Source organism: Malaclemys terrapin, chromosome 9, assembly GCF_027887155.1.
Source record: "Malaclemys terrapin pileata isolate rMalTer1 chromosome 9, rMalTer1.hap1, whole genome shotgun sequence".
Classification (NCBI taxonomy): Eukaryota; Metazoa; Chordata; order Testudines; family Emydidae; genus Malaclemys; species Malaclemys terrapin.
In genome coordinates, this window is record NC_071513.1 from 49,623,044 (window position 1) to 49,635,862 (window position 12,819).

The window sequence follows — 12,819 nt, forward strand, 5'->3', positions numbered from 1 at the left end:
GGCAAGTTAAAAGTGAGCTGAGAGATGTAAAAAAAAAAATATATATATATATAGAAAGAAAGTCTTGATAATACTCTTGTCCTCAGACAGATTATAAAAATATGCAGCAGTGAGAGGAGAAAACAATTGCATCTATGGGGTTCTGGTACTCAAGTCCCACTTGTAAGCTATGTCATCAGAAACCCCTGATTGTATTACTATCTAGTAACTCCTCTCCTTCACCTCCCTCATTTATCTGTATGTATATACCACACGAACAGTTAACCATCTCCCAGGCAATACCAGCTTCTTGTGAGGGGTCTGCAGTCTCTCCAGGTACAACGTCTTGTTTGTATAGCAGATGTTGCAGGGATCTAGCTGGGGAGGAGTTTACACCATGGCCTGTAATTAGCTTTGAACCCTATTTCAAGCCTGGTCTCCATCCCAATTCATCATTTGTGCATTTTGAAAGAGGCAAGGCAAAACTAGATTAGTCATCTAATTACAACCCTTTAATTTATGAGCACCCACGCCCAAAGGCCTCCAAGCAGCAGGGCATCTTGTTGGAGGAGCAAAGACAAGTAGAAGAGAACAGTTAGATACACTCACCTGTGTCTGAAGCCGAGCGACAATCTCCTTCCGAGCTTTCATGACTGCTTCCAGCTTGCCAGAGACCATGATCGAAAGACCCTGGTCCTTTGCGAGAGAGAGCTCCAGGTGAGCGCCAGTCTTCTGCATGATGTCCAGGCAGATCTTGGCCTGCTCTCCTTCTCCAAACTGGTTCATGTCCTTGTATTTCCTTTCCTCCAGCGGTACATGAAACACCTGATTAACCCATATAACAGGGCAGATTATTCAGTGTGACACAGGCGGTTGAGTTATATGGACAAGCCCTACTGCTTAGGCTACGAGTTGGGTTACTACACTGGATCTTCACCCTTCACAAAATTAAGATACTCATGCAGGAGGCTGAGCCATCAATTCTTGGCAGTTTTAATAAGCTGCTTTATTTATGCCACAGGAATCTGCTGTATGCCAGCATTACATGCTTTCAGAGGAAGGTGCAAGAACCCCACAGCAGGCAGAAGTGGGATAGTCTGTTCCCAGAAAGGTCTCATTCTAACTCCCCGACCCCAGTTAGAGATGAACTTAAGCCCTGAAGCATGAGCTTTTATATCCTTTCAAAGTTTTAGTATTAGGTATTAGAACTCAGGATATTTTTGTCCATTCTCAGGATTACCAATACTATTTATCAAATGAGGGTGTATGGACAAGAATAAGACACTCTTTTAGCTAACTCCTCTTCCACTGAACTCTCTATCACAGCAATGCTGGGCATACTCATCTCTGCAAGCAGCGTCCTTCTGTTTAACCCTCTTGGCATATCACTTTCACCTGCAGTACTTCCTCTCCCTGTACCCTGGGTCACTGGAGAGGAGGAAACCACTCTCCACCCTCCCTCAGCATACTACCTAATGAGTTCTTAATACAGATGAGCATCCCTTATTTTTGGAATGGGGAGGAGACAGACTGTTGCAGGGGGGAGGCAGGGGATGAGAAGTTTGGCTTCCACCAACCTGAGTGATGACAGAAGCCTTGATCGGTCGAATTTTGCTCCAGGCACCAGCCGGTTCCTGGGCAGGTTCCAAACATGCTGCTTTCTCAGGGAGTGGAGGAAAGGCATCCTTATAAGTTGGAGGGTCATTTTCCTCTTCAGAGTTTAAAGCTGCAACTGCAGTGAGGCAAACAATACAAAGTTTTAATTGCCAGCAATTCTCCCATTCATGCCCATTGCAGATGTCTATTTAAGTAGGGTTGAGGGAAGCAGGTTGTGCACTATTGGGAATGATCATTAATAATTAGGTTTATTATGGCAGTGCCCAAGGACCAACCCAGAACAGGGCTCCATTGTGGTAGGTACTGTACAAAGAGAAAGTAGACAAGTCCCTGCCCCAAAGAGATTACAATCTAAATAGACATGACAAACACAGGGTGGGGGGAAAAGAGCAAAACACACCAGCAGAGTGAACAAAGTGATGGCAACAAACTGCACATTAGTGCCACAATATGCATTTATTTAGGATGGGTTCAGTTAAGAAGGGGATCAGCTATATGCAAAGAAAAGTGAAGAGGATGAGGCAGACAGGGCAAGGGATAGGAAGGTAGGAGGGGCAGGTGTGGAGTCAAGCTGAGGTGAAGAGACTGAGGGAGATGGAGGGTTGGAGCAAACAGAACAGAGAAAGTCCAGCAAAATCCTGGATATTGGGCAAGGGGGAGCTCAGGTATGATCCACTAGGGAACTAGCAAGAGCTCTAAGTACACTGGACCAAGTTAAGATCTGTTGTGAAGTAGGTGCAACTCTTCTCAAGTTAGAGTTGGCCCACTGTGTTGGAAGGATGGGAGACAGAGTCCACCAGTAGCTTCTCCCACATAGCTGCGGCCATGAAAGCGAGAGTGTGGAAAGAAACAGCCCACGGCGCCTGACCCTGATACTAAAAGAGCAAGTACTCTCACATCACTGTGTGTTGCTCTCCCAGATACACCCTATTCTACCACTGTTGTCACAATCTGCTTAAAAGAAGGATTCCTAATAGAGGCTGAGGGCCTGATTCTCTCAGGTTATTTACACCTGGGCAAAATAGATATGAAATACTACCATTCTACTCTAGGTGGGTAACCATAATCTGATGGCCCAACCATACTATGAATAAGGAGACCTCTTCTTTGGCTGCCCACAAGTACCATGCAATTCTGAAGCACTTGTAGGTAGCAGGAGGGACCCCATCTGTGCAGCGAATATCAAGTGGGATTTCATAGGAACTTTGTGACCATCTTACCTTTCACCTGCTGCTGAGCCAGGCCGCTGCGGTGTTCAGCGAAGCTCTCCTGGGTCAAAACTGCCACAGAGCTCATTGTCGATTTCCCACCTACACACAATCCGGGTATGCCACTGGGAGAGAGCAGGGTGCACTGTTTATCACCAGCATCACCATAACCAAAAACAGGGAGAGGTGGACTTCCCCATGGGCAGAATTTAAGAGACTAGTTTAAAACTTAATTTGGAGTGAAGGAGCCACCGTGTTTACCTGAGAGCTTCCATAAAAGTGAAAACACCTCCCCCATACCATGCCCAGGAAGGAAGCAGTGACTAAGATTCTTGTCAGTATCAAGGGGAAACCATTTCTCATTTGTACATGTCATCTAGGGACAAATTGATGGTAAATCACACACACACACACACACACACACACACACACCCCATTAGTAGAGCCCTGCATGGATACAAAATCTGTATCCACATCCAATCTGCAAACAGGGTCCGCGGATATAAAGCGAAGATCTGCAGATTTGCAGGGCTCTATTAATTAGCGACCACACTTCTGCAAGGCAGGGAAATGCAAAATCCACTGGGGGGAGGGATAGCTCAGTGGTTTGAGCATTGGCCTGCTAAACTCAGGGTTGTGAGTTCAATCCTTGAGGGGGCTACCTGGGGATCCGGGGAAAAATCAGTACTTGGTCCTGCTAGTGAAGGCAGGGGGCTGGACTCAATGACCTTTCAAGGTCCCTTCCAGTTCTAGGAGATAGGATATCTCCATTAATAAAATAATTTTTTTCCTATTTACCAATGGATTTGATTCTGCAGTGATCACAAAGGACAGTACAGATACTGAGGAAGCTTCTTACTTGAAACCATGCATCAGGGGGTAGCCGTGTTAGTCTGTATCTACAAAAACAACAAAGAGTCTGGTGGCACCTTAAAGACCAACAGATCTATTTGGGCATAAGCTTTCATGAGTAAAAACCCTCACTTCTTCGGTGCCACCAGACTCCTTGTTGTTTTTGAGGAAGCTTCTGTATCTTGCCTAGCCCCTGCCTCTAGAGTTTCTACTATGTGGACTCTTGTCCTCTTCCCACTGCTTTCTATGCTTGGAGTACGATCACGGAACAAACATTAGCAACAAATCTAGATTAAGCAATTAGCTAGGTTTTCTCTCAGATTCATCCTTGGCACTCCGAGTCCTCATCACCTTTCATGGTCAACTACAGCTCCACCTCACCTCTAGCTTGGCAAGCCAGAATCACTATGACCAACACTCGTACAAGCTGTGTGAAACTTGCTTCATGAGCAAGATTGGAGTTAAGTCCCTCTCCCGACAAACAGCCCTGAAAAACAGTTGCTTTAAAGGAGCAAAGCGGTCTATGGCAGCTCCCACTCTCAAGCTTTCCATTCAATCCAGTAACAGAACGTATTGACCTTAACACAGACCAACATTCCACATTCTAAACTCAGTGCTCAGAGGTCAGAAGGGTGGGATGTCCACAGCCTATGCCTACAGAAGAGGGGAACACAAGTAGACTAGCACCCTCTAATCATCCTATCTACATTTATCATTAAGGTGGGTTTTTGTTGTTGTTTTTAAATTCAGTGACCATACATTGACCCTGGATGGGATAAAACTGCAGAAAGGTGCTCTCTCAAGTACAGGTCCATCATGCAAGAAAGGTCCATAATGAGAAAAGATAGCTGTGGGCAGATGTCACTGCAGAACACTAGTAATTTCTCTTTGCTGAGCAAGTGGCCCAGAAACAGGAAAGTCTGATATATACAAACAGTAACTTACCAGCTAAATGGTCAGTAGCCAGAAAGTCCGTCCTGTTAGCTGCCTGTTTGTCAGCCTGCCAGCTTTTGCTTTATAGAAAGAAAAAAAAAGTTATTAACTGTGTTCCAAGACAAAAGAAAATATGACACTTCCCCCCCACCCCAAATCCTGTAGAATTTCAAAAGTGTTGCCTTTACTGTATTTTTTGTTTCAAACTAAGTAAGCCTCTGTGCCATCTCAAACTTGCCCATCATCAAGGAAACTTCAACACTAATTCACAGATTGCTGCATCACCTCCATATTGTTTAACCACAACCATAGGGAATCACCAGCACAAAGCTAAATCCCACAGGAAACTTTGTTCGGTTACCCTGCCTACAAAAGCCTATATAGTGTAAGCTGGAATACAGCAGATTAGTAACAGATGTAGGATATGAATTGGAAGTTTCAGGATTGAAAACCACAGCATCAACAGCAATCCATCTAGTTGGAGGAAACAACCTGAAAAACTGCCAATAAAATTGACAGTCAGAAGTTAGGAATGTAACTTAGCGAAGCCTGGGTGAATCAATGCAGACTCTTCCTCGGAACCCAAGACAGAGAGAGACATAGCTGCATGCAGACAGGTGCTGGTTATAACAAACACTAGACACTAAACTTGCGTCTTTAAACATATTCTAAATCCCCCTGCCAGGTATACCCACCTTGTCAAGAGAGCTTCCCCAAGAACTTCAGAGATTTTGAAGTTAGCATATAAGCAACCCCAAAAGCTAACATCTAATCATCAGCTGGAGGCACAAGGCCACCTTTTACTCCAAGTATTGCAGTTTAGCTTTGAAGAGGCTTTCACTAAGTGTTCCACAAATGATGCTCATCTTCTAAATCCGTTCCCCACCTTCTCAATAAGCCAGTACCTCTATCATTTCTTTGACTGCCCCAAAGCATGCGAGAAGTGTCACAAAAGTCAAGACTCAGTTTTTGCTGCTAAGAGGTCACAATCTAAACGAGACATGACACAATAAGTGATGGTGATTGACTAAAGGGGGCAGGGGAAGAGGAGGAGGAAAGGACAAGAGTAGCAAGGTCACCACAATGTAAGGGCCTGATCCAAAACTTGTTGAAGATCTTTGGGAGTCTTTCCACTGTCTTCAGTTGGCCTTGGGATCAGGCCTAGACACATGATGGTTCCCTTAGTTTTTGGTTTTACAAAGAACATTTACTCACCTTCTCATAACTGTTGTTCTTCGAGATATGTTGTTCATGTCCATTCCAATCAGGTGTGCGCGCACGCACGTGTACAGTAGCCGGAAGATTTTTCCCCTAGCAGCATCTGTCAGGTCGGCCTGGGCACCCTCTGGAGTCATGCCTTCATGGCGCCCAATAAAGGGCCCTGCCGACCTGCCACCCCCTCAGTTCCTTCTTGCCAGCTACTCCAACAGCAGGGTAGGAGGGTGGGTATTGGAATGGACATGACCACCACATCTCGAAGAACAAGGGTTACGAGAAGGCGAGTAACGTTTTTTCTTCACGTGCTTGTTCATGTCAATTCCAATTAGGTGACTCATAAGCCCAAGTTCAGGAAGCGGGGTCAGAGTTGTCCATTGACTGGAGCACTGCTCGTCCAAAGGCCGCGTAGTCTCTGGCCTGCTGGGTAATCGCATAGTGCGTGGCAAAAGTATGGATGGAGGACCACGTCACTGCTCTGCAGATATCCTGAGTGGGAACGTGAGCCAGGAACGCTGTTAATGAAGCCTGCATCCTGGTGGAGTGTGCAGCGATTGGAGGTGCAGGAACCCTGCCAAGTTGTAGAACTTACGAATACAGGACGCTATCCATGACAAGATGTGTTGTGACAATATCGGCTGACCTTTCATTCTGTCCGCCACTGCCATGAATAACTGGATCAACTTTCTGAATGACTTCGTTCTCTTCATGTAGAAGGAGAGTGCCCTGTGGACATCCAGTGAGTGAAGTCTGCTCCCTGCTACTGGAATGCGGCTTAGGGTAGAAAGATGTACTGGAAGCGGGATCTCCAGCGCCTGGGTCCAACTGAGGTCGGAGAGCTGCCTCCATGAGGAGGCTTTTAAGCCACTTCTTCCTCTGTTTAGGAGTTCTTGGTCGGAATTCCCAACAGCTCTTGCAGCGATCTTTTTGGTGACCCTCGCCCAGACACCATAAACAGGAGGCGTGGGGGTCACTTTTAGGCAGTCGTGGCCTTGAAGCCCGGGAATCACGGCATGTCCCAGTGACAAATAAGGGGGAGGAGAGAGGAAAGTAACAATTAATAGCGAAAACCGAAATTACTGCTAAGCCGCTTGCCGAAGCAAGAGCAAGGGGAAGTTCCAGCTACCATCACCGGTGGTAAGAAGGAACAGAGTGGGTGGCGGGCTGGCAGGGTCCTTTATTGGGTGCCAGGAAGGCGTGACTCCAGGGGGCGCCCAGGCCAACCCGATGGATGCTGCTAGGGGAGAAAAAAATCTTCCGGCTACTATACACATGCACACACCTGATTGGAACTGAGATGAACAAGCATTCAAAGAAGAACAAACATTAAAGTTACTTATATTATAGTTATTGTAGCCAGCAGGGAATAAACGGGGAAAAGGTTGAGGGAAGGTGAAGCTAGCTATTCTGTTAAATTAGAGCACTGCCAGTAACATGTTCTGGAAGGAATATGCCAATATATTTGTATGTATGGCTAATACTCTAACCTAAGAGACAAACTCTAGTCTAGTTAATGGTAAGAAGGAGTCTTCATCCTTAGACGTTTTTAAGGCCTGGCTTGACAAAGCCCTGGCTGGGATGATTTAATTGGTGATGGTCCTGCTTTGAATAGGGGGTTGGACTAGATGGCCCCCTGAGGTCTCTTCCAATCCTAATATTCTATGATTCTAATGACAGAGTCAGTGTGATAACATCAAGGTTTACAGCCCTAAGCAGGTTAAGCCATGATGGTACAGTCAAAGAAAAGTGTGTTAACTAAGTCACACCCTTCCCAACCTATTTGCGTCAAGGACCAGAGTTTCAGCCGGAGGTATTGACATGATAGACACGAGTATGGATGAAGAGGTCTTCACCCAACCATGACCTGCGAATAGCAGTAAGGATACAGAAGGAATATTACTATCCTGGCCATAAGCAGTCACGATCTACACAGAAGTTGCAGATTTCTGTACTGCCTAGAACCTGAATCCATTCAAGACTGCAGTGCATTGGTGTCTGGCAGTGATTCAGATTTCCCAGAAGAACACAATTTCCTGCTAACCAGGAGTGGGCTTACTTTGCACAAGCTCTGCTCCTCAATGATTATGGTTAAGGACAAGGTGTTGGGCACTAAATTAGGTCACAGTGCACCATCTGACAGGGACTTTGGAGCACAGCTGCTGGTTTCACTGAGTCCACACCAACTGCAGTGATTCTCCTTGCAGTCAACGCCAGAGCAATCTATTTAGGAACAGGAATCCCTGAGGTTTAGCAGTGTGAATTACTGCTCTATTATTGGTAGAGCAGACTGAGTGGACATTGTTAGTCTCCACAATTACCCAAGCTGTGAGATACATTGCAGTCCTCAGAGGATCATGGCCAGGCCAGAACTGAAGTGGCCATCAAGTCAGTACATTCAGATAATGGGCCACTTATTAAACCAAAGGGATGCCCCACTTTTTGGGGAAGTATGGCCATACTTTCTTTTCACCCAACAAGCCATGTGCTCATGTTTTAAATGGCTTTGTGCCACTGGAAATTTCAGAAGCCCACTGGATGAACTGCAGTTCCTAGGCAAAGGGGATCAACACTGTACTCTCAGAAGTTTTTATTAAAATTTTGTTCTGAAAAAGGATTTATAAACAAGAGGCAGACTCTTCTCTACATGGGAAATGTATGTATGCAAGAACAAATACATACGAGACTACATGGCAAGCCACAATTTAGATTTTCAACAGGATCAGCATTTTTTGACAGCAGTAGCAAATCATGTGCCATTTTAATCTATTTTTAATTAAAATGTTTCTCATTTGGGTAATCAAGTTAAATTACATCACACGTATAATCAAATGCACAGAAAACAGAAAGGGTGGCTGGGGTCAGCTCCCTTCGACCCTGCAAAGCTCTGGTGTCCTGTCATTTGCCCCAAGGTGTGATTCCCTTCATGAACCCGCTTACCTGTCTTCGGAATAGGGACTTCATCTGTATTTATTGCACGTACTCTACAAAACATGTTGAAAAAAGTGCTTTCAGCTAGATGCACTCCTAAATATAACCAGCCTAGAGTCTGATTAGTTAAGAACATTATGGCATATTTCTACTCCCTGGCCACTCCCATTTTATAATGATGGGCACCTTTTCCACCTTAAAACTCAATTCTTGTCCATGGTCAATGGTTGTTTCATGTACACCTGTCAGACCACAGCCCTGACAGCAACACCCACTAGGAGAGTGGAGTCCCTAGTTCTGTATCCTTCTGACGTAGGGTGTCTACAGAGCAATTAAATACTTGCAGCTCCTCAGGCTCAGGCTGCAGGGCTGTAAAACTGTGGTGCAGACATCCAGACTTGTGCTGGAGCCTGAGATCTGGGACCCTGCGAAGCTGTCCCAAACCCAGGCTCCAGCCCAAGTATCTACACCACAGTTTTACAGCCCCATAGCCCAAGCCCCACAAGCCTGAGTCGGCTGTCAGGATCAGCCATCAGGACCAGCCTTGGGTGTTTAATTGCTGTGTAGACATACCCGGATAGCCTCGACAGAGCACTGTAGGCTCCACACTCTTCCTTCTGAGGTTGAAAATTAATTCAACTTTCCAGGATGGTTATGAAAGTTCCCCTAAGACAATCTGAGATCCAACCAGTCTAATTAAAAACAAGCTATACTGACAAGAGGAGATTAAAATACAACAGTTTGGTCTTGCAGAGTGACATGGTAGACCGGTTATGCGGTCCAGACAGGTTAGTTAGTGAATGCAAGCTGCCCTTCTATTTTTGGAAGTGCACCTTCTCTCCCCATGCCCTCACCCTTGCCCTCCCAATTTCAGCTTCTGAGTGCCATCACTCTGGCCCCACTTGGTCAGGCAGCCTCTCAAGACAGTCTCTGATTTCAGGTGTTTTATGCTGCCTCACAGATCCCATATAGCCTGTGCCCTTTTTGATTTTAAAGGTGGGACAGAATATACTGTCCCATCAGCATTTCATAAAAGCAATATCTGATCTGGCGGAAATTTCAGTCTGTTCTTCATGCGACAGAGTATCCTTGATCTCATCCCCCCCAAATCTAGCTTTGGAATTATTTCAATTTCTTCTCACGAAACCTTACATTTCAAATACACCTTTGATCTTGCCTGCACCTTAGTCAGTTTAAGACAAGGTAGTCAATAGGTGGACGGTGGGCCAAATCTGGACAGCCAGATGCTTTGGAATGGACCCTGACATTTTTTAAATTTACTAATCATTATTTTCTCTGGAGTCTGGACCTGGATCATACCTTGACCAAGAAATTTGGACCCTTGACAAAAAAAAAAAAAAAATAATTGACTACCCCTGGATGATTGGATACTGGTAACTGGTTTACATGTCACTTCTGTTAAGGCTGAAGCTGTTAAACGGACTCAAGCTTCGGCTGCCTTCAAAGTGACAAGATTTACTTTTTTTTGGTAGTTTTCTCTTACCAACATTTCTAGTAAATTGTTACTTGACAGATGAAAAGCAATCTATCCCGATCACAGACAGATTGAGAGTAATTCAGACAATTTGTTATAATGCAAGCATATTCTAACAAAGGCATTCATAGCAGATTCTAAATAGGACTGGACATTTTGCTTAAGTAAAGCCCTATGCCTAAAGTAAAGCGAGAAGAAAGGCTAATTACCTATTAAAAAAAACTTATCTGAAATCTGTACATGTGCACACATGTGAGGGGGTGCAGGCTGACTTCCAAACCATTCTGAAGTTTAGAAAGACTTTGGGAGTGCCCTGCAGAGCAAGCAGTGTCAGTGTAGAGCAGAAAGTAATTTTCGCAAATGCCACCTCAGCACTCCCTGTACCAGTGACCATTCATAGCTTCAGAGAGGGGGAGGGGAAAGAGATGAGGGGGAGGTGCAACCTTAAAGGGCCAGTAAACCTATCAAATCCCTCCCTAGTTAACTGCGTCTACAAAACTACTTCAGTCACAAAAGCTTGAGTTTTATACAGGCCACCCAGAAAGATTAAGAGTTGTTAAACACCAGATAATACCCCTTACAATAACCTTGTCCTCTTCAATATGGTCAATTATAAGTTGATTAACAAACTTCATTTATGTGTTAGTCTAACCAGTGTTTAAGTGCTCTGAAAAGCTACTGTACTAGTCCCAACTCCAATGAAGTTTAATCCATTTCTCCTTAATCACCAAACAAGTTTATAGATACATACATCCAAGATGCCTAGTCCGAAGGACAGTTATTTATACTCCTCTAGGCCTTGTGCTATATGGCACAACAATAATGAGACTAAAGATTGGAGGTGGGGAGGTGTGAAAGTGAATTGGGTTGGGGGGAGAAGAATAGACAGATATTCACTGGTTGGAGAGGAACCAGGGACATGGTAATACTGAAAAAGAGATCTAGAGTTGATAGCAGAGATCAAATTATATGACTTTGCAATGTGATACATCAACAAAGAAAAAAAAGGCTAGGTCAGTTTTGAACTGCAGATGGAGAGAAAAAAAAGTAACAATCTCTCTCTATATGAGAGCACCACACCAAGAATATTGTGTTCAGTTCTGTGTACCTAGATTACTAGGAAGATACTGACAAATTGGAGTCTCACTTTTAGCCTCACTACAGAAGAGCAACCCAAATGATTAGGAGGTGATAGGGATTAATTTGTGAGACATGTAACATTTACAGTATGGTTAAGAGATTACATCCATCTCCTACAAGTATTTGACATACACACCAAGGAAGGACAGAAATTCTTTAGGGAAGGTAACTAGGAGTAACAGGATAATATTAAGGGGAAAAGCTAGTAAGTTACTCTGATATTCATTCAAACAGTGATACCTACATAGAAATAACCTCTTAAAGGAAGTGGTTGCAATGAGTCACCTGAAACTCTAAAACTAAAGTCACTTGGGAGACAGGGCAAGGAAAAAGACACAAATACCAGAACCCCGCACTTGCAGTTATATGGACCAAATTACTGAAAGCCTAGTCACACATGAATATCTATTATTTAAATCAGCCTTGCAAAATTGTCCCAGAAGTCACTAGCTAAAGCACCTCACCTGCTCTTCACCATGAAACTAATGAAAAAGCTTATTTTATTTACTCTTTTTCCTTTCCCCTTAAAAAAAAAAAGTTACACCGGACAAATAGCATTTTGCAAGGCTGATCTGGCATTGGACAAGATCCCAAGGCAGGCCATTTTGTTACAATTAAAGATTTCAGTTCACCAGGTCTAACCGGGTGTAAAGCCCCTCTAGTCAGCTTCTGGTGGTAGGTATTTGAACCACTGCCCTCCACCCCTTTTTTCTTCACTAAAAGAGTCATCCAGAAAACCTTCTCATGAATAAAACCTAACCAGAATCTCTCTGCCATGCCTGACCGCTACTCAGTCTCACCTACACATTGCCATTCAGGGGAACCCTCTCCTTTCATATAGATCCCATCCAGGAACTCTGGCTCTTGTCTAGGCTAGGATAAGAGGCATAACTGGTGGCTGATATCCTAGGAGCCCAATGCAGACAAGACACTGTATACTTTAACATTTGTTATACTACTATAAAGTGCAAGTTAGGCTCCCTCCTAGGGTTTAACACAGAGGGAACACATTAAAAGCAGTGTGCTTTCTCTACACTAGATTACAGGACATGTTAGCAGTACACCTTTAAATCCTAGTCTAGACAAAGCCTAAATCTTCCCTCCCGCTAGACAGCCCCATCCCAGAAACCACAACATTTTATCCCCCCCTCCCTAAATTTCTGTAAAGCCATCCTCACCCAGTCCTGCCCAAACACTCCAGATAAAGTAATTTCAAATGATAAGATTGGGTCTATGAGTCAGCCACCATCATTCTCAAGTAATTAAAAGCAGAACATTGATTTTGTAACCAGCCTCCCCCAAGTCCTTATGCTTTGCGTTTATTTACGGTCATTATTTCATCCTCTCCAAATACATATAGAGAAACAAGATCAAGGTAGGTAATTAAACACAGCCCTACCCAGAAACCCGCTAACCCACCTGATGGGACTTTCTTGGTGCACACTAAAACCT

At 44.3% G+C, this 12,819-nt stretch overlaps 1 protein-coding gene across 3 annotated transcripts in view; it reads right to left on the minus strand.

The window, feature by feature from the left end:
* Positions 1–12,819, minus strand: part of HDLBP (high density lipoprotein binding protein) — a 92,044-nt gene that overhangs the window by 47,692 nt on the left and 31,533 nt on the right. For 2 of the 3 annotated variants that reach the window (XM_054038935.1, XM_054038936.1), the window contains exons 2-5: positions 4,602–4,669; positions 2,817–2,929; positions 1,557–1,711; positions 589–804 (exon numbers count right to left, since the gene is read on the minus strand). In XM_054038935.1, the coding sequence (XP_053894910.1) occupies positions 589–804; positions 1,557–1,711; positions 2,817–2,892 (447 nt within the window). In that variant the 5' untranslated portion in view covers positions 2,893–2,929; positions 4,602–4,669. Of the gene's footprint in view, positions 1–588; positions 805–1,556; positions 1,712–2,816; positions 2,930–4,601; positions 4,670–8,741; positions 8,761–12,819 lie in introns of those variants that run through there. The other variant, XM_054038937.1, reaches the window with a different exon arrangement.